Raw genomic sequence first — 26293 nt, 5'->3', positions numbered from 1 at the left:
GGGGAAATGAGACTCCTGACAGAGATTGCATTTTTCTCCTTTCCACAAAAAAAAGGGTTATTTCAGGTCTATTTCATTATAAGACAATATATTTCAAATGAAAAGTGGGGCAGAGTTGAGAATCTGGTCATAGGACATGATTGAGAATGCCAGCTGCTATCTTGAACATGTATCTCCTGCAAAATACTTTTGAGGCAAACCTTTATAAATGAAGGTTTAATGAAAAGTAGTGTTTTTGTCAGTATATTTCTAAAAAGGGATTTTGTATCTGCACTGAAGATCTTTCCTCAAAGCTCTTCCTGCCTATTCCCATCAGATGTAATCCGATTGAGGGGGAAAGCCAGAGAGAGAGGAGAGAGGGTGAAATTGGATCATCTGTAATATAAAGATTGTCTGGGTAATTGGGATGAGCATCAGCGATACATCACACACACACGCATACAAATCCTCACAAGACCACCATCCTCAAAAGTCTCCAGCCCCTAGCTGTGCGTAAGCTAATGCATTTGACCTATAGGTGGAGTGGGCCTCGGCTTAGCTGAAAATTCGCTCTCCGTTAAGAGCAAAACAAGAAAGGAAAGAGACAGAAACGAGGAAGAAAGACAGAGAGAGAGACAGCCGGATTATAATTAACGGTGTGAACCACTGTGTGAGAAGCCAGGTTCAGGGCCGTTCCAGGCTGACGAGGTAGTGATGAGAAGCCGTGTACTGACAGACAGACAGGACTGCTGTTTACTGAACCGTTGTTCATTAACACTAACCAAGGGTTCGGCTGGAGGCTGGAGAGGAGCTATTGCTATTACAATGGAATAGAAGGACACCTGGTCCGCTAACCACTGCTACCTATAGCAAAGGAGGATAGGATACCAAGGAAGTGGCAGAAGACACGTCATACAGAGGTCCTTTGTGGTTTATATATGTCAGACCAGAGTTAACTAGAGTTCCCCACCTGTCGAATTTGGCCTGCGGGTGATTTTATTTGGCCCTCCACGGTTTCTGAGCAAAAAACATTTATATTTGTGATTATATATATATATATAAGTGAATTTAATTTTGGGAATCTGTTCCAAAGTATTCCCACGCATAATAGAGAGATATACACTGAGTGTACAAAACATTAGGAACACCTGCTCTCTCCATGACATAGACTGACCAGGTGAATCCAGGTGAAAGCTATGATCCCTTATTGATGTCACTTGTTAAATCCACTTCAATCAGTGTATATGAAAGGGAGGAGACAGGTTAAAGAAGGATTTTTTAAGCCTTGATACAATTGAGACAGGGATTGTGTATGTGTGCCATTCAGAGGGTGAACGGGCAAGACAAAATATTTAAGTGCCTTTGAACGGGGTGTGGTAGTAGGTGCCAGGCGCACCGGTTTGTGTCAAGAACTGCAACGCTGCTGGGTTTTTCATGCTCAACAGTTTCCAGTGTGTACCAAAAATGGTCCACCACCCAAAGGACATCCACCCAAGTTGACAACTGTGGGAAGCGTTGGAGTCAACATGGGCCAGCATCCCTGTGGAACGCTTCCGACACCTGAGTCCATGCCCTGACGAATTGAGGCTGTTCTGATGGCAAAGCGGGGGTGTATTAGGACGCAGTTCCTAATGTTTTGTACGCTCAGTATATGTGATCGTATTCAAATGTAAGCAAGGTTTGAAATGATTATGTTTTAGTCAAATATTATATATGTTTGGGCTTCTTGCGGTCAATTTGCAGTCTACAAATTATTTGTAATTATGTTCAGGCCCCCCGACTATCAGCTCAAGAAAAAATCGGCCCGCGGCTGAATCTAGTTCATGATCCCTGCTCTAGAGTATTGTACCTGTAGCCTATATGGGTATGGTCCTGAACCTTTGACCTGATCAGGAAAAACACAGAACCCTATTAATGTATGGGTATGTATTCTATATCCTGTAAGCCACATTATCTGAGGTGTAGCTGTAAATGTAACCCTGCTATTTCATACTATATTCAGAGGTCACTGCCACAACAATACAATTTCTCCAACCAACATTCAACTCTGTATAATGTCTATCCACTGCGACCGCCCTGCAAACTAAAAACTGTTTACACATTGTGTTCTCGGGCAAAGGGATGAACCTTCCTTCAATAAAAAACGTATTATTTATAAAATCCAAAGGACATTTCTATGAAACCTTGAACGACTTCACTCTGCAAGCCATTGTGCAAAACAAGCCAGAGCACTAGCTATTGATGTTTATGGCAAAAACCTTTCAAGTGTTTTTATCGACTGAGACTCCCCCTCAGCCTGAGAAGACCTTGAGTTGAACAGGAGGCCTGTAATTATAAACATTTATATATATATATAAATCTATCTATCTATCTATCTATCTATCTATCTATCTATCTCGATAGATAGATAGATAGATAGATAGATAGATAGATAGATAGATAGATAGATAGATAGATAGATAGATAGATAGATAGATAGATAGATAGATAGATAGATAGATAGATAGATAGATAGATAGATAGATAGATAGATAGATAGATAGATAGATAGATAGATAGATAGATAGATAGATAGATAGATAGATAGATAGATAGATAGATAGATAGATAGATAGATAGATGGAGAGAGAGAAAGGGAGAGTGACAGAGGGAGAGAAGGGAGAAAGAGACAGAGAGAAAGAGAGAGAGACAGAGAAAGGGAGAGTGACAAAGAGGGAGAGAGAGAGCGAGAAAGAGAGAGAGAGAGAGAGAAAGAGAGAGAGACAGAGAAAGGGAGAGTGACAAAGAGGGAGAGAGAGAGCGAGAAAGAGAGAGAGAAAGAGAGAGAGAGAAAGAGAGAAAAAGGGACAGCGACAGAGGGAGAAAGAAGGGAGAAATAGGGAGGAAGAGAGAGACAGATAGAGAGCGAGAGACAGAGAGGGAGAGAGAGAGAGAGAGAGAGAGAGAGAGAGAGAGAGAGAGAGGCTAGCCAGGCAGCTACAGACAAAGTCTTTCAGCGGCCATATGTCTTCTGATAACAGGTGGTTAGATTGGGGAAGTAAACAGGGAAGAGCTGTTGGACCGGTGCAAGGCATTGGAAATATTTGACTAGATGAAAAGAGTGTTGGAGGGCAATGAGAGACTGGAGTGTGAAACTGACAGACAGGCACACACAGTGGTGTACATACTGTACGTGTTATGCACACACACACACACACACAAACACACACACACACACACACACATACACACACACACACAGACAGTAGACACATACACCTATACTGTATAAAGATAGAAACATGCAAACAGGCAAGGATTCTCTCTGCCATACAGATATGCGCACGCACGCACGCACGCACACACACACACACACACACACACACACACACACACACACACACACACACACAGTCTTATTCCTGGCACTTCTTAATTGGGACCTGCTGAAAATGTAACTGTCAAAACCGTCAAAGGGGATCCTCCATTTGCTAATATCACATTTCTGGATTGACTGACTCCAACTACTGCTATTTCGTGTGTGCATGCACATATGTACACACACACACACACACACACACACACACACACACACACAGAGAAACACTAGTGCTGCTAACCTAAACAACGAAGGCTAGGTGGGTCTCTCTCTCTCTTCTCTCTTTCTTTCCCTCCAGCCCTCCCTCTCGCTCTCTTTCTCTCTCCCTCCCCCTAAACACACCTCAGCTCAGCCACAGTGTGAGCTCTGGGCCATGATGAAACGTCCCACAAACGGACTGAACTCCGTTTATTCATCCTAAATTTAGCTCTCTCTCCTAATCCCTTGCGCCAAGGCTGTGGGAAACGGCTACATATTTCCCCCTCCGTCCCGACCTGAGCGAAGACCCGAGCCAGTCTGTCCTGTGAAGTGCCCAATTATACGCCAGCGGCGCTAAGCACGAAGCACAAGAACAGTGCCTGTGTCTGACGTGAAGGTGTCTTTCCTGTCCCGCGGGTGAAAAACACTCTCCAATCTGGGCCTCTCTCTCATACTCCCTCTCCCTCCTCCATCGTGGTCGCGCAAGACTCCAACACCATCATCAAGGTTGCTGACGACACGACGACGATGAGGTAGCCTATAGGGAGGAGGGCAGACACCTGGCGGTGTGGTGCCAGAACAACAACCTCTCCCTCAATGTCAGCAAGACAAAGGAGCTGGTCGTGGACTACAGGAAACGGAGGGCCGAGCACGCCCCCATCCACATCGATGGGGCTGCAGTGGAGCGGGTTGAGAGCTTCAAGTTCCTCTGTGTCCACATCACTAAGGATCTATCATGGTCCGTACACACCCACACAGTTGTGATGAAGGCACGACAGCTCCTACCCCCAATCCATAAGACTTCTAAACAAGACTGCTAAATAGCTAATCAAATAGCAACCCACACTACCTGTATTGACCCGTTTTTGCACTGACTCTACGCACACACAGTGGACTCTACCCACACACTCACACATACTTACACTGACACTCCAACACACACATACACTCACACATAACATGCACACAGATGCGTACTGACGGCACACACACACACACTTTCACACTCACCATATACGCTGCTGCTACTGTCTATTATCTATCCTGTTGTCTGGTCACTTTACCCCTACCTACAGTTGAAGTCGTAAGTTTACATACACCTTAGCCAAATACATTTAAACTCCGTTTTTCACAATTCCTGACATTTATTCGTAGTAAAAATTCCTTGTCTTCAGTCAGTTAGGATCACCACTTTATTTTAAGAATGTGAAATGTCAGAATAATAGTAAAGAATTATTTATTTCAGCTTTTATTTCTTTCATCACATTCCCAGTGGGTCAGAAGTTTACATACACTCAATTAGTATTTGGTAGCATTGCCTTTAAATTGCTTAATTTGGGTCAAACGTTTCGAGTAGCCTTCCACAAGCTTCCCACAATAAGTTGGGTGAATTTTGGCCATTCCTCCTGACAGAGCTGGTGTAACTGGGTCAGGTTTGTAGGCCTCCTTACTCGTACATGCTTTTTTAGTTCTGCCCACAAATTTTCTATGGGATTGAGGTCAGGGCTTTGTGATGGCCACTCCAATACCTTGACTTTGTTTCCCTTAAGCCATTTTGCCACAACTTTGGAAGTATGCTTGAGGTCATTGTTCATTTGGAAGACCCATTTGCGACCAAGCTTTAACTTCCTGACTGATGTCTTGAGATGTTGTTTCAATATATCCACATAATTTTCCTCCCTCATGAAGCCATCTATTTTGTGAAGTGCACCAGTCCCTCCTGCAGCAAAGCACCCCCACAACATGATGCTGCCCCCCCCCCCCCCCCCCGTTCTTTACATTTGGGATGGTGTTCTTCGGCTTGCAAGCTTCCCCCTTTTTCCTCCAAACATAACGATGGTCATTATGGCAAAACAGTTCTATTTTGGTTTCATCAGACCAGAGGACATTCCTACAAAAAGTATTATCTTTGTCCCCATTTGCAGTTGCAATCCATAGTCTGGCTTTTTTATGGCGGTTTTGGAGCAGTGGCTTCTTCCTTGCTGAGCAGCCTTTCAGGTTATGTCGAAATAGGACTCGTTTTACTGTGGATATAGATACTTTTGTACCTGTTTCCTCCAGCATCTTCACAAGGTCCTTTGCTGTTGTTCTGCGATTGATTTGCACTTTTCGCACCAAAGTACGTTAATCTCTAGGAGACAGAATGCATCTCCTTCCTGAGGGGTATGACGGCCTCGTGGTCCCATGGTGTTTGTACTTGCGTGCTATTGTTTGTTCAGATGAACGTGGTACCTTCAGGCATTTGGAAATTACTCCCAAGGATGTACCAGACTTGTGGAGGTCTCAAAAAGAAATTCTGAGGTCTTGGCTGATTTCTTTCGATTTTCCCATGATGTCAAGCAAAGAGGCACTGAGTTTGAAGGTAGGCCTTGAAATACATTCACAGGTACACCTCCAATTGACTCAAATTATGTGAATTAGCCTATCAGAAGCTTCTAAAGCCATGACAACATTTTCTGGAATTTTCCATGCTGTTTAAAGGCAGAGTCACCTCAGTGTATGTAAACTTCTGACCCACTGGAATTGTGATACAGTGAATTATACGTGAAATAATCTGTCTGTAAACAATTGTTGGAAAAATGACTTGTGTCCTGCACAAAGTAGATGTCCTAATCCGACTTGCCAAAACTATAGTTTGTTAACAAGACATTTGTGGAGTGGTTGAAAAACGATTCTTAATGACTCCAACCTAAGTGTATGTAAACTTCCCACTTCAACTGTAGCTACCTCAATTACCTTGTACCCCTGCACAGTGACTCGGTTCTGGTACTCCCTGTATATAGTCATGTTTATATATTTATATATACATATTCTTATTCCATCCCTTTATATTTATGTGTATTAGGTAGTTGTTGGGGAATTGTTAGATTACTTGTTAGACATTACTGCACTGTCGGAACTAGAAGCACAAGCATTTCAGTACACTCGCAATAATATATGCTAACCATGTGTATGTGACCAATAAAATTTGATTTGATTTGTTCTTTTTACTCGTTATTGTTATTCGTTATTCACAGTGTTTTTAGTGTCACTATTTCTATTTCTTTTTTATCTTTTAACTCTGCATTGTTGGAAAAGGACCCTTACGTAAAGCATTTCACTGTCAGCCTACAGCCGCTGTTTACGAAGCATGTGACAAACACATTTCGATTTGATCCCTCTCCATCTCGCTTTATCTCCCTGTCTCCCTCCCTCCCTCTTTCTCCACTCTGGGCTCATAAAGTAGTCCTTTATTCCTGACCCCAGACAATGGGAACCCTTATAGCCCAGCCTAGCCTTGCCTAGCGCAGCAGTACAGTACAGAACATCCAAAGAACACCCACAAGGACGAGAGGACCGAGAGGAATGAGGGGGCCGAGGGCACTGAAGCTATTCAGCCATCCATCCTTGGAGATGGCATATCAATAATGCTGTGTGGTCTAGATGTGTTTCAATCAAACAGTCCTCGGTCCGAGGGTAAGGGATTCTACATTGGGCGACCTTCATTTTGAAAGCTCTGGCAGAGGGATACTGTATAATTTACTTAGCGGAGTTGAATTGAATATGGGCTGCCTTGGTCCTGGCTATACAGTAGACTTTTGTGAATGTTTTTCAAAGGGCATAAAATATATCAACTATGCAAGTGGAATTTGACTACATAAGTGGAATGCAAGGCAAAATATGTGAATATCCATATGCTTTTATCAATGTACAATCTCAAATATTCAATGAGAAAGATTTTTCAAACTTCAGTCCTAGCATTAACATTCCGAAACCTAAATATTCCGTCAGAAGCCATGGTCAGTCAGAGAGACTTGCGAACAGAGGAAAGAGAGGGATGTGGAGAGGAATACAAACCGGAGGAGAGCCTCATAAAAACATCAGTCAGTCTGTTAGTTCCCTCCTTCAGAAGAAGGGTTTTAAAAAATACCAGCCTTGTGCCAGACTGAAGGACACAGGCCCATTCACAGATCCCTCAGTGGTTCCTCAAATGATAAGGCTACTCATCATTAGAGAAGGGACTTTTTCCTAACTGGGAAAAACTCCACGTACTAATCACAACCTAAACTAAAAACTTGCGAGTTTTGATATGTTGAAGATATATGTCGGATTAAAGGGGTTTTCAGTGTCACTATTACTATAAAGTTGGTATAAGAAGCAATAGAAGCTCCCATAAATGTCTTTGGCCTTCCCAGTTGCCCCATGGGTAAACTTAGTTCCTGTTCCAACTGGTTTCCTTTCAGACGCCTGGAAACAGAGTAGTTGACTAACTGGTCATAACTCGAACATAAGTGGAGAGTCACTATATTAACGTGACTGTAGACAAGCCAGGACGATCCAGTCATGTGCCTGACTAGTACTAATGACTAGGATGAGTTGTTTTGTAATAAACAGGATGTGGGAAGGTACAGAAATGAGTTTGAGAGCAATGGAAGGTACAATATTCCACAGACTAGAGGGGACTTATTTACACTACATAATAAGTAGTTAGAAGTGATTTACTCTATATATATATATATATATCAAGTCAAGCTGAGGTAAGTACAAAGTGTGGAAGTGAGTGTGTTTTTTCAGAAAAAATGGATTTTCTTCCTCTTGGCACTGATTGTGTCGTTCCATTCACACTCTCCATACAACAGTCCCTCTTCCTTTCTTTCTTTCCTTCCACCTAATCTCATCCCTCTCTTTCTATCCCGTGCCATTGTTAGATAAGGCCTGTGCCCTGTTGTTAGATAGGGCCTGTCCACTTCTTAGGTGAAGTGAGAGAAAAATCTATCTTTCAATTCTGGCCTCACGTAACCCAAACTGAACTACTGATGAGGAACGATAGAGAAAAGACAGAGACAAAGAAGGAGATAGAAAGAGAAATTAAGAAAGAGAGATTACTGACCATTTTGAATTCCGTACCTTCTCCGCTATGCAATCTGGTTTCAGAGCTGGTCATGGGTGCACCTCAGCCACGCTCAAGGTCCTAAACGACATCATAGCCACCATCGATAAGAGACATTACTGTGCAGCCGTATTCATTGACCTGGCCAAGGCTTTCGACTCTGTCAATCACCACATTCTTATTGGCAGACTCGACAGCCTTGGTTTCTCAAATGATTGCCTCGCCTGGTTTACCAACTACTTCTCTGATAGAGTTCAGTGTGTCAAATCGGAGGGCCTGTTGTCTGGACCTCTGGCAGTCTCTATGGGTGTGCCACAGGGTTCAATTCTCAGGCCGACTCTCTTCTCTGTATACATCAATGATAATGCTCTTGCTGCTGGTGATTCTCTGATCCACCTCTACGCAGACGACACCATTCTGTATACTTCTGGCCCCTCTTTGGACACTGTGTTAACTAACCTCCAGATGAGCTTCAATGCCATACAACTCTCCTTCCGTGGCCTCCAACTTCTCTTAAAAGCAGGTAAAACTAAATGCATGCTATTCAATCGATCACTGCCCGCACCTGCTCACCCGTCCAGCATCACTACTCTGGACGGCTCTGACTTAGAATACGTAGACAACTACAAATACCTGGGTGTCTGGTTAGACTGTAAACTCTCCTTCCAGACTCACATTAAGCATCTCCAATCCAAAATTAAATCTAGAATCGGCTTCCTATATCGCAACAAAGCATCCTTCACACATGCTGCCAAACACACCCTCGTAAAACTGACAATCCTGCTGATTCTCGACTTCGGTGATGTCATCTATAAAATAGCCCCCAACACTCTACTCAACAAACTGGATGCAGTCTATCACAGTGCCATCCGTTTTGTCACCAAAGCCCCATACACTACCCACCATTGCGACCTGTTCGCTCTCGTTGGTTGGCCCTCGCTTCATACTCGTCTCCAAACCCACTGGCTACAGGTTATCTACAGGTCTCTGCTAGGTAAAGCCCCACCTTATCTCAGCTCACTGGTCACCATAGCAGCACCTACTCGTAGCATGCGCTCCAGCGGGTATATCTCACTGGTCACCCCCAAAGCCAATTCCTCCTTTGGCTGCCTTTCCTTCCAGTTCTCTGCTGCCAATGACTGGAACGAACTGCAAAAATCTCTGAAGCTGGAGACTCATATCTCCCTCACTAGCTTTAAGCACCAGCTGTCAGAGCAGCTCACAGATCACTGCACCTGTACATAGCCCATCTGTAAACAGCCCATCTATCTACCTACCTCATCCCCATACTGTATTTATTTATTTATCTTGCTCCTTTGCACCCCAGTATCTCTACTTGCATGTTCATCTTCTGCACATCTACCATTCCAGTGTTTAATTGCTATATTGTAATTACTTCGCCACCATGGCCTATTTATTGCCTTATCTTACCTCATTTGCACTCACTGTATATAGACTTTTTGTTTTCTTTTGTTCTACTGTATTATTGACTGTATGTTTTGTTTATTCCATGTGTACCTCTGTGTTGTTGTATGTGTCGAATTGCTACGCTTTATCTTGGCCAGGTCGCAGTTGCAAATGAGAACTTGTTCTCAACTAGCCTACCTGGTTAAATAAAGGTTAAATAAAAAAAATTAAAAAAAGAGAGAGAGGTAACTTCCACAAATCTGTGAACAATCTGAGAGACAAGGCAAGAAGGGCCTTCTATGCCATCAAAAGGAACATAAAATTCGACACACCAATTAGGATCTGGCTAAAAATACTTCATACAGTTATAGAACGCATTGCCCTTTATGGTTGTGAGGTCTGGGGTCCACTCACCAACCAAGAATTCACAAATTGAGACTCTGCATGCAGAATTCTGCAAAAATATCCTCTGTGTAAAACGTAAAACACCAAATAATGCATGCAGAGCAGAATTAGGCCAATACCCGCTAATTCTCAAAATCCAGAAAAAAGGCGTTAAATTCTACAACCACCTAAAAGGAAGCGATTCCCAGACCTTCCATAACAAAGCCATCACATACAGAGAGATGAACCTGGAGAAGAGTCCCCTAAGCAAGCTGGTCCTTTGGCTCTGTTCACAAACCCAAACAGATACCACAGAGCCCCAGGACAGCAACACAATTAGACCCAACCAAATTATGAGAAAACAAAAAGATAATCACTTGACACATTGGAAAGAATGAACAAAAAAACAGAGCAAACTAGAATGCTATTTGGCCCTAAACAGAGAGTACACAGTGGCAGAATACCTGACCACTGTGACTGACCCAAAATTAAGGAAAGCTTTGACCATGTACAGACCTTGCTATTGAGAAAGGCCACTATAGGTAGACTTGGCTCTCAAGAGAAGACAGGGAATGTGCACACTGGCCACAAAATGAGGTGGAAACTGAGCTGCACTTCCTAAACTCCTGCCAAATGTATGACCATATTAGAGACATATATTTCCCTCAGATTACACAGATCCACAAAGAATTTAAAAAAAAATCCAATTGTGATAAACTCCCATATGTACTGGGTGAAATACCACAGTGTGCCATCACAGCAGCAAGATTTGTGACCTGTTGCCACAAGAAAAGGGCAACCTGTGAAGAACAAACACCAATGTAAATACAACCCATATTTATGTTTATTTATTTTCCCTTTTGTACTGTAACTATTTGCACATTGTTGCAAAACTGTAAATAGACATAATTTGACATTTGAAACGTCTTTATGATTTTGGAACTTTTGTGAGTGTAATGTTAACAGTTAATTTTTTATTGTTTATTTCACTTATGTTTATTATCTATTTCACTTGCTTTGGCAATGTAAACATATGTTTCCCATGCCCGCTAATAATAAACCCCTTAAATTGAGAGAAAGAGCGATAAATAAAGCAGAAAGAAAGCGAGGAAAGCGAGAGAGCCAGAGTGAGAAAGCAAGAGAGAGAGAGCGAACAAGAGAAGAGGGAGAGAGTGATAGAGAGAGAGTGATAAATAAAAGAGGAAGAAAGCGAGAGAGCGAGAGAAAGCGAGAGAGAGAGCGCGAGAGATAAATAAAAGAGAAAGAATGCGAGAGAGCGAGAGAGAGCGAGAGAGAGAGAGAGAGAAAGTGAGAGAAAGCGAGAGAGCGTGAGAGAGAGAGAGACATAAATAAAAGAGAAAGAAAGACAGAGAGAAGAGATGAGAGAGGAGAGGAGAGAGAATTAAAGAAAGAAAGAGACTACTCTGCCCTGTCAAAAATGACCAACCCTTTCATTGAAGCTAAGAAATTGGGGGGAAATAATCCAAATGATTAAGTAGGAGATGGTTCCCTGTTGTGAGATTCTAGTATCATTTGAAATGAATAGTCTCTCTATTACCAGTTAATAGCTTCTTCTCTGCATTGGCGACACACACACACACACAGGCACACACACACAAAGACTACAGTGGGCACCCACTAGCACTAATATATATACTGTTACCAGTGCCTTAATGCATTCATAAACTCACTGAGTTAGAAAACACATTACAGTGTACTCTAAATGCAATTAAGGGTTGTATTACCGTGCTCATTCAACCGCTACACTATGGTCCTGTGTCACCAATACACAAAACCCCTAACCTTAAAGAGAGCTCAGAAGTCAAAGGTCATGGGATATTATCCATGACCTTTCTACACGTGTACACGTGTACAGAGTGCTATTCTACACGTGTACACTATTCTACACGTGTACAGAGTGCTAACTACTTAGTGGTCCCGTGTGGCTCAGTTGGTAGAGCATGGTGTTTGCAACGCCAGGGTTGTGGGTTCGATTCCCATGGGGGACCAGTACGGAGAAAAAAATGTATGAAATGTATGCATTCACTACTGTAAGTCGCTCTGGATAAGAGCGTCTGCTAAATGACTAAAATGTAAATGTACTTCTGGTGCTTTTGTCTACCTACACGGCTTGGAATGCTCCACCCTCACAGTAGTTGGTCATTTTGGAGGACGCATTCATCCAAAGCAACTTACAGTGAGCACACAGTCCGCGCATGTGGCCCGAGCTGGAACTGAACCCACAACCTTGGCCTTCTCCACACCACACTGTAACCATCTAAGCCATCGGGACAAAATCAACTAGCTCCCGTCCTCTAAAACCATTAAGTCTGCTGTTGTGAATAACAGTGGTGCAGCTTCTGCCTGTGGATATAGAGAGGTGCTGCCCATTCAGGGAGGGATGGAACAGACAAATGAAAGAGACGGAGAGATGAAAGACAGACGTTTCCAGTGTATATCCTTTCTCCTGGCATAAGGGCTTAGTTAATAGTTAATAACGTCCCCTTGTGTGAGGGTATTAAGAGAAGACCAACGGTTGTTGCCAATGCTAGTCTCTCTGACTACAGCCCTGTGTCTCAGCTTTGAGGTGGAAGCTTTGCCCTTAATTAACCACATATCTAGGATCAGAGAATCATATCCCTAACAGCTAATCTTCAGGAGGATTTAAAGAAACATCTGACCCTGGACTTGTGGTTAGGGGCAACTTGACCTACTCTTGTGTCTATCAACGACATTAAGAGATCCTCAAAGCCAGCTATATTTACAGTTGCATAGCCAGATGTGCTAGACTGAAAACTAGTCATTATTAGCCTATATCAAGGTTTTAACAGGTCTCTCTTGCAAAAAACATTGTATGTCAGTGAGACAAACCTGTATAAATAAAGGTTGAATAAATAAATAAATGCATTTGGTTGTGAATGCTGCTTTCTTTGACAACACAATAAACTATAGCCTTAGTCTAGGGGACATTTGGCCTCTCCACCTAGTCTGAGGACCTCTGCCCTTCTCAATCAGAAAAGCTAACAAAATCAATCTTTCTGTTGGTGACTGAGTGGTTCTGTGTGAAACCATCCACAACCCATTAGAGGCCATTAGCTCCCAAGCAGCAATTTGAACCCCTCGTGTGTGTGTGTGTGTGTGTGTGTGTGTGTGTGTGTGTGTGTGTGTGTGTGTGTGTGTGTGTGTGTGTGTGTGTGTGTGTGTGTGTGTGTGTGTGTGTGTGTGTGTGTGCACGTGTGTGCACGTGTGTGCGTGCGGTGTATGTGTGCTCACCTATATCTCCTCATAGCCTACATTTCAGCAGTGGAACCAAGATACAAACTTCCTCAGTCAACCCTGTTTATTATTCTACCTTTATTACGCATTGGGAGTAATCACTTCCAAGGGGGAGGCTATATTCCATTGCACCCACTGGGTATCAATGGGACCTTTGAGGGTAGGAACCTTCCTCCCCTGATTGAAACATAATTTCCTGTCAGGCTGCACACTAAGGCTATTGAGATCAACCCAAGTCTTTCTCTATGTATGGCTCTTTCATATTGACCAGAATGACCAGGAGACCCCAAGACCTATGCTGCTACTCTGCCTATCAGCTTGCAAAGAGCAGGGGTGTAGAGAGTGTATGTACACACACACACACACACACACACACACACACACACACACACACACACACACACACACACACACACACACACACACACACACACACACACACACACACACACACACACACACACACACACACTCTGCTCAACCTGCAGGGTTTTTACTGCAGCAGCCCAGCTCCCATTCCAAAGAAAATACAGGCCTAGACGGAAGGGTAGTTTTGGCATGTTAAACATAAGAGTCATGTAAGCTTATATGTGAAACACTCCAACAGTCACCACACACACACGCACACACACACACACACACACACACACACACACACACACACACACACACACACACACACACACACACACACACATCACCTGAGAGTCCCCCAGCAGGCCACTATAAAACATGCTACAGTACATTAAATTACTATATAACAGCCTGTCAGCTCCTTGACGTTTTGGGGCCAAGGCAGAGATGAGTGTGTGTGTCCTGTGTGTGTCCTGTGTGTGTGTGTGTGTGTGTGTGTGTGTGTGTGTGTGTGTGTGTGTGTGTGTGTGTGTGTGTGTGTGTGTGTGTGTGTGTGTGTGTGTGTGTGTGTGTGTGTTGTAGCACTACTGCGTCTCTGAGGCTACAAGAGATACAGACCATACCTCTGCCCCACTCCCAGACCAATTACTAAAACTCACATTGATTCATTGACTCAACCATGTGTGGAGAATAGTAGTGCAGACATGTTTTTACAGAATAATCCCTCACAACGCTTGGAGTATAATCTAAAAAAAAAGGGACAGTGAAAGCATACCATTTTGAGATAGAAAAATAGAAGTTCTGATCTGCTATGATTCTGTCTCAATAACACCAGATGTTTGGATAGAAATACATATATCCACTGAAGAGCGTAGGAGAGGACAGGAGAGAGTCAATATTACCTGAAGGTCAAAGAATTTGCTGTATCTCCTGTAGATTATGTGGGAGGTGTTGTCAGAGTATGTGACATTGATGAGATACACCTGCAATGAGAGAAAGCGCATGGTTAACACTGTGGACCCGACACACGGCATTACCAAGGCAACAACCCCGGCACTTCAAAGGTCAATGACACGCACATATATCTGTCAAGATGTAATAGCGGGTTAACATAATGGTGATCTCCTTCACCTTCTCTACACACTGACCCTCTGCACTTCCTGCCCCAGATAGCGAATTACAATTACAACAGCCATTCCCATTCAAGTGGATGGGGCTTTGTCTGAGGCTCTTTGTTCCTTCCAGTAACTATATTTATATCATAGATGACATATAGAAACCGAACGTTATGTTCCAGAACCGGAAGGTTGGTAATGTAATTGATGCTGATATCATCTGCGCTTTAATCTAACATAGGGAAACATAGGAAAGATATCAAGGAGTCTGGAAAATTCCCGTAAGAGAGGTCAGTCAGGAGGGTTGAATGGGTTGGACCTCAGGTTTATGATGGATATCTACAGAGGAAGTGTTGTGCCAATATCTGGTGAAATGGCTATTTGAAGTCACAAAATAGCAAGCAGAAAACATAACTTTGAAACTTGACTGTTAAAATCAAGGCTAACTGCTACTGAACATAGCCTTTCACAGTTCTAATATGCTATAGTACTGAGGACATTGAGGTTAAGACACAAACCTAAACCATTGGCCCTTTGGCTTCATTGTTCTCAGCCCAATCTCTACTACAAAGACACACAATTTGTTTAAGTTCATAGAGTTTCCATATACTTCATAAACATTAAGCACGTCAAACATGTTCACATCTGGTGTTTACTCAAATTCAGGGCAAAGATTGCTATCAAAAACAGCCATTGTCAAATAATTGACAATCAAATAAGATTTTGTCAGCCATCCAAATAGGCTAAATGAAGCTACAGCACTGTGTAGGCCTATGGTTGCACTTTGAGAACTAAATGTCGTCGACTTGTCAATATAGGAACAATTCACCTCATGAAATATCGCCATCTTCACTATGCCTATAGATGAAAATCACCTCATGATATGTTGGCCATTGAAAATCAAGTTCCCTTTATGATGTGTAAGACACAGGCGTTTCCCTAATCCCCTGGTCTACTAGCACAGCTAACCCTCGTCCTAATACATCTTACACACTGGTCCCTGCAGCAACCTGCCAAGAACAGTCATAACAGCTAGCCTTAGATGAATTAGCCCAAACAAAAGAGACCTGACGTAAGAGAATCAGCCACTTGAAACAAAATACTCTCCCAAGAACAAAGCTCTGTGTTAAAAGGCCTTGTTGATGCTGGAATGAGACCAGCTATTGCTGGCTAGCTTCCAACGCTAGTATTTTCACAAATCTCACCCATGGAAATGTTACGCTAACATCCAAGCCACTGAAATTATGTCATGCTAATGCTAAGCTAATGACATGATAGTGACTCCATAGGGTTAGTGTCAACGGCTTGGTTTGATTTGTATTGTGTTAGCGAGTAGCGGCTCCAGCACTAGCCTTTTCACTCCCATGGAAATGTTATGCTAAAATCAAAGCCACTGGAAGTCTGTTATGTTATGCTAATGACCTGTTAGCGACTCCTATGGCAATGTCCACTTGAAGCCTGTCATGCTATGCTATGCTAGCTAATGATGTGTTAGTGACTCCATAGGACTTCACCTTTTCAATGGCTTGGCTTGATTTGTATTGCTGCTGCCAAAGTCAGTGGTACTGGAGGGTTGGTGAATTTAGTTACTGGAGTCTTTACAGAGTCTGTAGTCAGACAGTTAAGTTATTCTGTAAGGACTTCACATGTTGTGTTCCACCTTCAGTGAAGTAGGCTATCCTTTATCAGAAACACGATACATCACCAAACATTAAAACATATTTTTACAGCTCAAGGCCGAACAAGAAACTACGTAATGAATCAAAACGGAAAGCCAAAACTAAGGGAGGTTAGATGAATGAAGAAAGTGGTAGTGCATAGCAATCCACATAGACTTTATCTGACACCATTTCCCTTGGAGGGTCTGGAAGAGCTGCATGGTATGTGTGTGTGTGCCTAACACCCCACAAGTGTGTGTGTGTGTGTGTGTGTCTGTGTGTGTGTGTGTGTGTGTGTGTGTGTGTGTGTGTGTGTGTGTGTGTGTGTGTGTGTGTGTGTGTGTGTGTGTGTGTGTGTGTGTGTGTGTGTGTGTGTGTGTGTTTGTGTGTGTGTGTACGCCTCAAGCAAGTGTGTGTGGGTTTGCCCTGACTTCCAGAGAGTGGGTGTGTTGTTCTATAAATGCTTTTGACCTGAACGGCATGTTGTCATCCTCCCTCCTCCACCACCCGATGCCACTTGGCCGCTTAATTTGACCGTGGAGCAAAACCTCTCTGGGATGTGCCAACAGAGGGCGGGAGGGCGGGAGGGAGGGGAGGGAGGGAGGGAGGGAGGGAGGGGGGAGGGAGGGAGGGAGGGAGACACGAACTTAGTTAAAACGATCCCATCCCAACCAGCAGAACAGATGGATCTGTCCTCATAGGAACCACAATGAAAAACAGAACTAGTCTATCCACACCACACACAACCCACGCCCAAAATATCAAGCTTAAACCTAATGCCCTCGTCCAACCTAAAATAGACTATATCATCCCTCAGGGAGTGAATAGGATCGAATGTGAGTTAACAGCCTAGTACAGCCCATCACTACCTGAAAGCAAAACAAACCTATACTGTAGGTGTCACCTCAATTATATTTCTGGATTGACATAGGATCGACTGTGAAGAATAGTGCTGTTTGACAGCTTGAAAAGTTTTTTTTTTCAATCGACTCTCAGATGAGGGTAAAAAAATTCCAGCAACATTTTAAAATAGCATGTAGATGTGTTGCAGGTTGACTCATGGTTCAAGTACAGCCAGTCGTGAGCGCCTGATGGTTCACACAGCCAAAACACTCTGAATCATTATTTTAGGGGACCAAACACACACACACACACACACACACATAAAGTTACCCACTAATTGTCAGTTAGAGGGAGTTAGATTTCTAATGTTACACAGGTTTAACACATTTGAACAACACAGAGTTATAAGAGTGAGTTGTCTTCACAGCAACAGGTGTGCTGATGGAATCCCAGATGGTGTGTAGTCAAGTGTTGCTGCACCGTTCAAATCAAGATAAAATCCTGGCCTTGCCATACGGTTAAACATTCTTGAATAGTATGCATGTCTGGGCAAATCAAACAATGTTGCAATTTCAAAACAGAAAACAAAAGAGACAATGTAGACAAAACAAAAAGTTGACAACATTTATAAATAAGTTTATATATTACCTTTACTGCATAACACCCTCTATTCTACTACACTGTAGTTCCTTGGTGTCCACATAACCAACAAACTAACATGTTCCAAGCACACCAAGACAGTCATGAAGAGGGCACGACAAAACCAACTGCACCATCGAGAGCATTCTGACGGGTTGCATCACCACCTGGTATGGCAACTGCTCGGCCTTCGACCAAGGCACTACAGAGGGTAGTGCGTACGGTCCAGTACATCACTGGGCCCAAGCTTCCTGCGATCCAGGACCTCTATACCAGGCGGTGTCAGAGGAAGGCCCTAATATTGTCAAAGACCCCAGCCACCCTAGTCATAGACTGTTCTCTCGGCTACCACACGGCAAGCGGTACCGGAGCGCCAAGTCTAGGTCCAAGAGGCTTCTAAACAGCTTCTTCCCCAAGCCATAAGACTCACGAACATCTAAACAAATGGCTACCCAGACTATTTGCAATGCCCCCCCTTTTATGCTGCTGCTACTCTCTGTTATTATCTATGCATAGTCACTTGAATAACTCTACCTATATGTACATATTACCTCAATTACCTTGACTAACCGGTACCCCCTTTATATAGCCTTGCTATTATTATTTTACAGCTGCTCTTTAATTATTTGTTACTTTTATTTATTTATTTTTTGTATTTTTCTTAAAACTGCATTGTTGGTTAAGGGCTTGTAAGTAAGCATTTCACTGTAAGGTCTACACCTGTTGTATTCGGTGCATGTGACAAATAAAAATGTATTTGATTTGTACTTACAGTACACAGAGAACCCAGATTTAACACCATTAAACATTTCCTTCACTCTTGGCAATCCAGTCGTAAACCTGTACTGGCTGGCACGCTAGGCCTAGCTTCTAAAGATCAGCTGTTACCATCAGACCCACTTCTTGGTTTGGCAACCGGAACATTTAACAGATAGATTGGTGGGGGAGATTTATGGAAACAATGGGCCCAACCTAAATCATAAATAACTGTAGCAGACTACATAATATATCATATAAATAGGAGGTATAGGTAATTAGTTTGGATATAAATGGTGATTCAGTTCATTACTGTTATTTTAAGTATTTATAATAGTTTATTACAATATAATTACATGTATTACTCTCTGGATACCCTGTGACATCAGCAACCAAAGGAAATACAGCAACGATATATTCAATTCTGTCTATTCAATTTTTATTCTATTCTATTCTTCTGCACTCATTTCAACAGCCAAATGGTTTTGATTAGAGGTCGACCGATTATGATTTTTCAACGCCGATACCGATACCGATTATTTGGGGACCAAAAAAGCCGATGCCAATTAATCGGCCGATTTAAATAAAAAAAATGTAATAATGACAATTACAACAATACTGAATGAACACTTATTTTAACTTAATATAATACATCAATAAAATCAATTTAGCCTCAAATAAATAATGAAACATGTTCAATTTGGTTTAAGTAATGCAAAAACAAACTGTTGGAGAAGAAAGTAAAAGTGCAATATGTGCCATGTAAGAAAGCTAACGTTTAAGTTCCTTGCTCAGAACGTGAGAACATATGAAAGCTGGTGGTTCCTTTTAACATGAGTCTTCAATATTCCCAGTTAAGAAGTTTTAGGTTGTAGTTATTATATGAATTATAGGATGATTTCTCTCTATACGATTTGTATTTCATATACCTTTGACTATTGGATGTTCTTATAGGCACTTTAGTATTGCCAGTGTAACAGTATAGCTTCCGTCCCTCTCCTCGCTCCTACCTGGGCTCGAACCAGGAACACATCAACAACAGCCACCCTCGAAGCAGCGTTACCCATGCAGAGCAAGGAGAACAACTACTTCAAGTCTGAGAGCGAGTGACGTTTGAAACGCTATTAGCACGCACCCGGCTAACTAGCTAGCCATTTCACATCGGTTACACCGGCCTAATCTTGGGAGTTGATAGGCTTGAAGTTATAAACAGCTGTCACGCCCTGACCTTAGAGAGACGGTTATTTTCCTCCAGTTTGGTTAGGTCAGGGTGTGATGTGGGGTGGGCAATCTAGTTGGTCTATTTCTTTGTGTTGAGCCGAGTATGGTTCCTAATCAGAGGCAGCTGTCTATCGTTGTCTCTGATTAGGAATCATACTTAGGCAGCCCTTTTTCCCACCTTCAGTTGTGGGATCTTGTTTCTGAGTTGTGCCTGTGAGCACACCATTACTTCACAGTTAGTTTGTGTCTGTATTTGTTTTGGTGAGTTTCATTTATTGAAACATGTGGAACTCTACGCACGCTGTGCCCTGGTCTACTCATTACAACGACGATCGTGACAACAGCGCAATGCTTGAAGCATTGCGAAGAGCTGCTGGCAAAAAGCTCGAAAGTGCTGTTTGAATGAATGCTTACGAGTCAGCTGGTGCCTACCACCGCTCAGTCAGACTGCTCTTAAAAGCATAGACTTAATTTTAACATAATAACACAGAGAAATACGAGCCTTAGGTCATTAATATGGTCGAATCCGGAAACTATCATCTCGAAAACAAAACGTTTTTTCTTTCAGTGAAATACTGAACCGTTCTGTATTTTATCTAACGGGTGGCATCCCTAAGTCTAAATATTCCTGTTACATTGCACAACCTTCAATGTTATGTCATAATTACATAAAATTCTGGCAAATTAGTTCGCAACGAGCCAGGCCGCCCAAACTGTTGCATACACCCTGACTCTGCATGCAATGAACGCAAGAGAAGTGACACAATTTCACCTGGTTAATATTGCCTGCTAACCTGGATTTTGTTTTAGCTAAATATGCAGGTTTAAAAATATATACTTGTTTATTGATTTTAAGAAAGACATTGATGTTTATGGTTAGGTACACGTTGGAGCAATGACAGTCCTTTTTCGCGAATGCGCACCGCATCGATTATATGCAACGCAGGACAGGCTAGATGAACTAGTAATATCATCAACCATGTGTAGTTAACTAGTGATTATGATTGATTGATTGATTGATTGTTTTTTATAAGATAAGTTTAATGCTAGCTAGCAACTTACCTTGGCTTCTTACTGCATTCGCGTAACAGGCAGGCTCCTCGTGGAGTGCAATGTAAAGCAGGTGGTTAGAGCGTTGGACTAGTTAACCGTAAGGTTGCAAGATTGAATCCCCAAGCTGACAAGGTAAAAATCTGTCGTTCTGCCCCTGAACAAGGCAGTTAACCCACCGTTCCTAGGCCGTCATTGAAAATAAGAATGTGTTCTTAACTGACTTGCCTAGTTAAATAAAGGTGTAAAAAAAAAATATATATAATAAATAATAATAATAATAATAAAATAAAAAAATGGGCAAATCGGTGTCCAAAAATACCGATTACCGATTGTTATGAAAACTTGAAATCGGCCCTAATTAATCGGACATTCCGATTAATCGGTTGACCTCTAGTTTTGATGATACATTCAAAAACAAAGAGGGAAAGTACATGCATGGACAAATACAAATGAATCAAGTTTGTGTCCCAGACACCCAGTGTCCAAGATCTAGCAAGAGAAATCCCTTGTTCGTCATCATCTCTTGCCGTGATGCAATTGGTTTTAGCTTGGGAGACAAAAGTCTCATTCATGTCCGGCATTTCGGAGAAAGATGAATAAGAGCAAATTGGATCTCTGATTATTTCCATGAACCAACCATGAATCATAGGCTACACGGCTATGATTAGCTTAGTTATTGTTTGACAGCTTTTATTCAGCTTTTCACAAATTACTCACCTTTTCCCACCACATGTAGTGACTAGCAACCACAATGTAAGACTCTGAATAAACCAAACTACAATAGTTTATCTCTACGAATGGAGAAAATGACTTACTGTCTCTGTAGAACCCTTGTGTTTCCCAGTTTAAGAGTGAGGAAGGCTGAGCAGAGGGCTTGGTAGAGCATAGACTGTGGGCCTAGCCAAAAAATGACACCGAACCCTGCCTAAAACACTATACTTAACCTAACGTATGAAACAGAAAGGCATTACATACTGCTAGCCAGATGACTTTTATATGGATTATGCGTGGGGATTGAATGAAGTACAAGGACGGAAAACCTATTCGCTTGAGAATAGATCTAAAGGGAAATCTACTTTCCATAGTAACCAGAACTAAGCTAATAGAGACAGATTTATTAAACGAACAGGTGAAAAGAGGTTACGGACGACAAGACAGCTTGAAGACCTGCGCATGTGTGTCTGTGGCACCTTAACTGGGGAGGCTGGGCTCATGGTAACAGCATAAATGGACTGGTATCGAACTCATCAAGCACATGAGTAGAGGAGATCCACACAAGTAGAAGACAGGAGGCTGCTGAGGGCGTCTCATAATGTCTGGAATGGAGTGAATGGAATGGTATCTCGTTCTGTTTCATTCACTCCATTCCAGAAATTATTATAAGCCTCACTCAGCAGCTTCCTGTGGTCCATGTGTGTGTGTATCTCCTCTACTCATTCACCAGGTCATACTGTACCAAGAGAACAAAAACAACCAGCCTGCCATCTAAGTCTAACTTTAACTAGATCAAGGGCTTTGGTTTGGCAGTGGCTCTATGGTGGAAAACCCCTTTAATACAGGTTTGCATAAGCTCTGCCAATATACTGCCCTTGATCGCCCACCAACCCAACCACCCCTCCTAAAACTGTGGTCACTTCCAGTTTTCACGTCCTTCGCCTCTCTCTACCTTCTTTACCCAGGGCATAGGAAGTGCAGGCCTCCTTTCTCTCTCTCTTCCTCTCCCTAACCACACTCTTAGAAAAAAGGTGCCATCTAGAACCTAAAAGGGTTCTTCAGCTGTCCCCATAGGATAACCCTTTGAAGAAGCCTTTTTGGTTCCAGATAGAACCCTTTTGGTTCCATGTAAATCTCTTTGTGGTTCCATGTAGAACCCTTTCCACAGAAGGTTCTAAATGGCACCCAAAAGGGTTCTATCTGGTACCAAAAAGGGTTCTCCTATGGGGACAGCCGAAGAACCCTTTTGGAACCCTTTTTTCTAAGAGTGCAGCAGCCAACGGGAAACAGAAAGTGCAGGCCTGGACCAGGCAAACAGAAGTTTTTCTGAGAGGGATAAGGAAAAAGCGGGAAAGTGTCCATTCAGCTGTCATTTCCTCCTCTCTCTCTCCCCTTATCTCTCTCAATCTCTGCTTTCAGTCTTGTCATGTACAGTAGAACGATTCACATAGAGTTGTTCATTGTATCCTGTTTTAATCAGTACAGCTCGGTTACACAATCCTAGAGGCCTCACTTTGAAATCGCCACATTGCTAGACTACACACACAGTGAGGTACAGTTGCAGTATACTGTATGACCAATTTCTTACGGTAAGGGCAATGACTACCATTGCAAGCCCCACATATTGCCCACACATGTTGTCCGTCTTCGCATCGTGATTCCTGAATGTGTCGACATACAGAAAAAACATGGAGCCAGAGGCAATGTTTCATGTGGTTTACTGGATATCAAAAGAATGGGATGTGCTACAGTACATATGTTATATTGTAAAAAAAAAAAAATACTAAAATAACTGGTTGTACATGTTGGTGATGATTAAGACGTGTTGCCTAATACACATCCCATCTTGTAATAATCTGTTAGTTTTATAGTAATCATGAAGACTTAGGCTGAAGAAGACTTTCCACTGTTCCAGACAAATAAAGTTCTCCAAAGTGACTAGACAACATCTGTCTGTTGTTGAGACATTCAGCAACATGTGTTCAGGGCTCCAGTAATAACATCCAGTAATCCCTCCTTTCTATTTGATTTATTTAACATTTATTTAACCAGGCAAGTCAATTAATGACACATCCTTATTTATACTGAACAAAATTATAAACACAAAACGCAACAATTTCAAAGATTTTACTGTGTTACAGTTCATATAAGGAAATCAGTCAATTGAAATAAATGCATTATGCCCTAATCTATGGATTTCATATAACTGGGAATACAGATATGCATTTGTTGGTCACAGACACCTTAACAAAAACTGGGGGCATGGATCAGAAAACCAGTTAGTATCTGGTGTGACAACCATTAGCCTCATGCAGCGCAACACATCTGCTTGCATAGAGTTTATCAGGCTGTTGATTGTGGCCTGTGGAACGTTGTCTTCAATGGCTGTGCGAAATTGCTGGATATTGGTAGAACTGGAACACGCTGTTGTATTCATCCTTCCAGAGCATCCCGAACATGCTCAATGGGTGGCATGTCTGCTGATGCAGGCTATGGAAGAACTGGGACATTTACAGCTTTGTTTCAGAACATTCAATTCTCCGGCAAGAGCTATGGTGGACATACCTGCAGTCAGCATGCCAATTGCACGCTCCCTCAAAACATGAGACATCTGTGGCATTGTGTTGTGTAACAAAACTGCACATTTCAGAATGGACTTTTATTGTCCCCAGCACAAGGTGCACCTGTGTAATAATCATGCTGTTTAATCAGCTTCTTGATATGCCACACCTGTCAGGTGGATGGATTATCTTGGCAAAGCAGAAATGCTCTCTAACAGGGATGTAAACACATTTGTGCACAACATTTTAGAGAAATAAGCTTTTTGTGTTCATGGACTTTTCTGGGATCTTTTATTTCGGCTCACGAAACATGGGACAAACCCTTTACACATTGCGTTTATATTTTTGGTCAGTATACAATGACGGCCTGAAGAGGCAGAACGCTTCATGTGGGGACAGGGGATAAAAAATGGTTCAAGACTATGTAATAGAAAACGGACAACACAGACAGAAGGCACTGGCAACAGCACAAATACAACAGCAAACAAACAGTAGACGTACGCGTGTGTGATTCAAAACCACATGCTTCCTTACAAGGCAACGCAAACTAGTGACATCGGGTGACAATTCAAAACAACTACAGCAACTACTCTCAACAACCTGTTCATCTATTTGTCCTTTGAACTCCTCCAGGGACACCAGGTCCTGTGGTTTTAGGTTGGCTTGGAGGGAATTCAAGTTCGGGGGGATGGGTAGCGAAAGGACCTTTTTCCACGCTCTGTTCAAATTTTATGAACTGTTTGCATAAAACAAGATTGAGATGTGAGCTTGTATGAGTTCTCATTTCGAGCTAGAAGAGAGGATAGATAAAATGGCACACACAATAAAATGTAACGCACACACACACACTCCTTCACCATACACACACTTCCAAGGCCTCTTGTTCAGTGACGGGGCGAGCATGTGTGAACAGAGTACAATGACTTCACTGACAACAGACGTCAGCGCAGCACCCTGACTCACACACATACAGACACCACTCTTTCCTGCTGGACCCTATCGTCGTCAAACTGAGGAAAACAATGGGCCAAGCCTAAAGCCCAGCCTAATAAAAACCCTTGAATGTGATTCTCTCAGTGAGCAGTAACCATTCGAAAACAGAGACCTTTTCACTCAGGTCATCATTCTGTTTTTGATGGCTCAATAAATATTTGAGTAGGAAACAACCCCCTGAAGGCCTGTTTTATGATGCTAAACAACAACTAGCACTGCTGGTTCTGACTAAAGGGACGTCCAAAAGGTTTCCAAATGTTGTTGGGTTTATTGAGTAGCGGTGGCTTCATTTGAAAAGCGAATACTGCTGGATCGCTAGCAGCTCTTTAAACACTCATCTCACCTGAACAAGAAAGAAGCGGTGTTGTAATATTTTCTGTGTCTAAGCAGATGTGTCCCCCTGGGTCAAATGACCACTTCACCCCTGACAAAGACTTGTGTCTCATTCTCTCTCTCTCTCTCTCTCTCTCTCTCTCTCTCTCTCACTCTGTTCTCATAGGATAAGCGTTTCCAGAGTGTTGAGATTGGTGGAGGGACAGAATCTTTCTCCATCTCACTTTCTCTCTCTCTCTCTCTCTCTCTCACACACATACACACCAGCACATATTTCTCTCAGTCTCTCTCTCACACACACACACGCACACACACACGCACACGCACACGCACACACACACACACACACACACACACACACACACACACACACACACACACACACACACAGTGAGACACAGTCTGGGGATTACTCCCTCCAGTTTCTTCTCACAGTGACTAGCTAGTGGTGATCCCAGGGGCATGGTTGCAACGGAAACTAGGCCAGAGAGAGGCCCATGAGACTGCACAGCCCCAAAACACAACTGAACACAACACTAGCCTGGGAATCACCAGCAACAACTAACAACATGCAATACATG

General features: G+C 42.6%; 1 protein-coding gene across 4 annotated transcripts in view; it reads right to left on the bottom strand.

The window, feature by feature from the left end:
- The window catches only part of LOC106564693 (SH3 and PX domain-containing protein 2A), a 115593-nt gene that overhangs the window by 87370 nt on the left and 1930 nt on the right, over nt 1-26293 (bottom strand). For all 4 annotated transcript variants that reach the window (XM_082958809.1, XM_045691190.2, XM_045691191.2 and 1 more), the window contains exon 2: nt 14729-14809. In XM_082958809.1, coding sequence (XP_082814935.1) covers nt 14729-14809 — 81 coding nt within the window. The remainder of the gene's footprint in view (nt 1-14728; nt 14810-26293) is intronic.

This window comes from Salmo salar, chromosome 12, assembly GCF_965601325.2.
Source record: "Salmo salar chromosome 12, fSalSal1, whole genome shotgun sequence".
NCBI lineage: Eukaryota > Metazoa > Chordata > Actinopteri > Salmoniformes > Salmonidae > Salmo > Salmo salar.
Note: the sequence above shows the minus strand (reverse complement) of the source record. Positions and strands in the feature narration are given on the sequence as shown.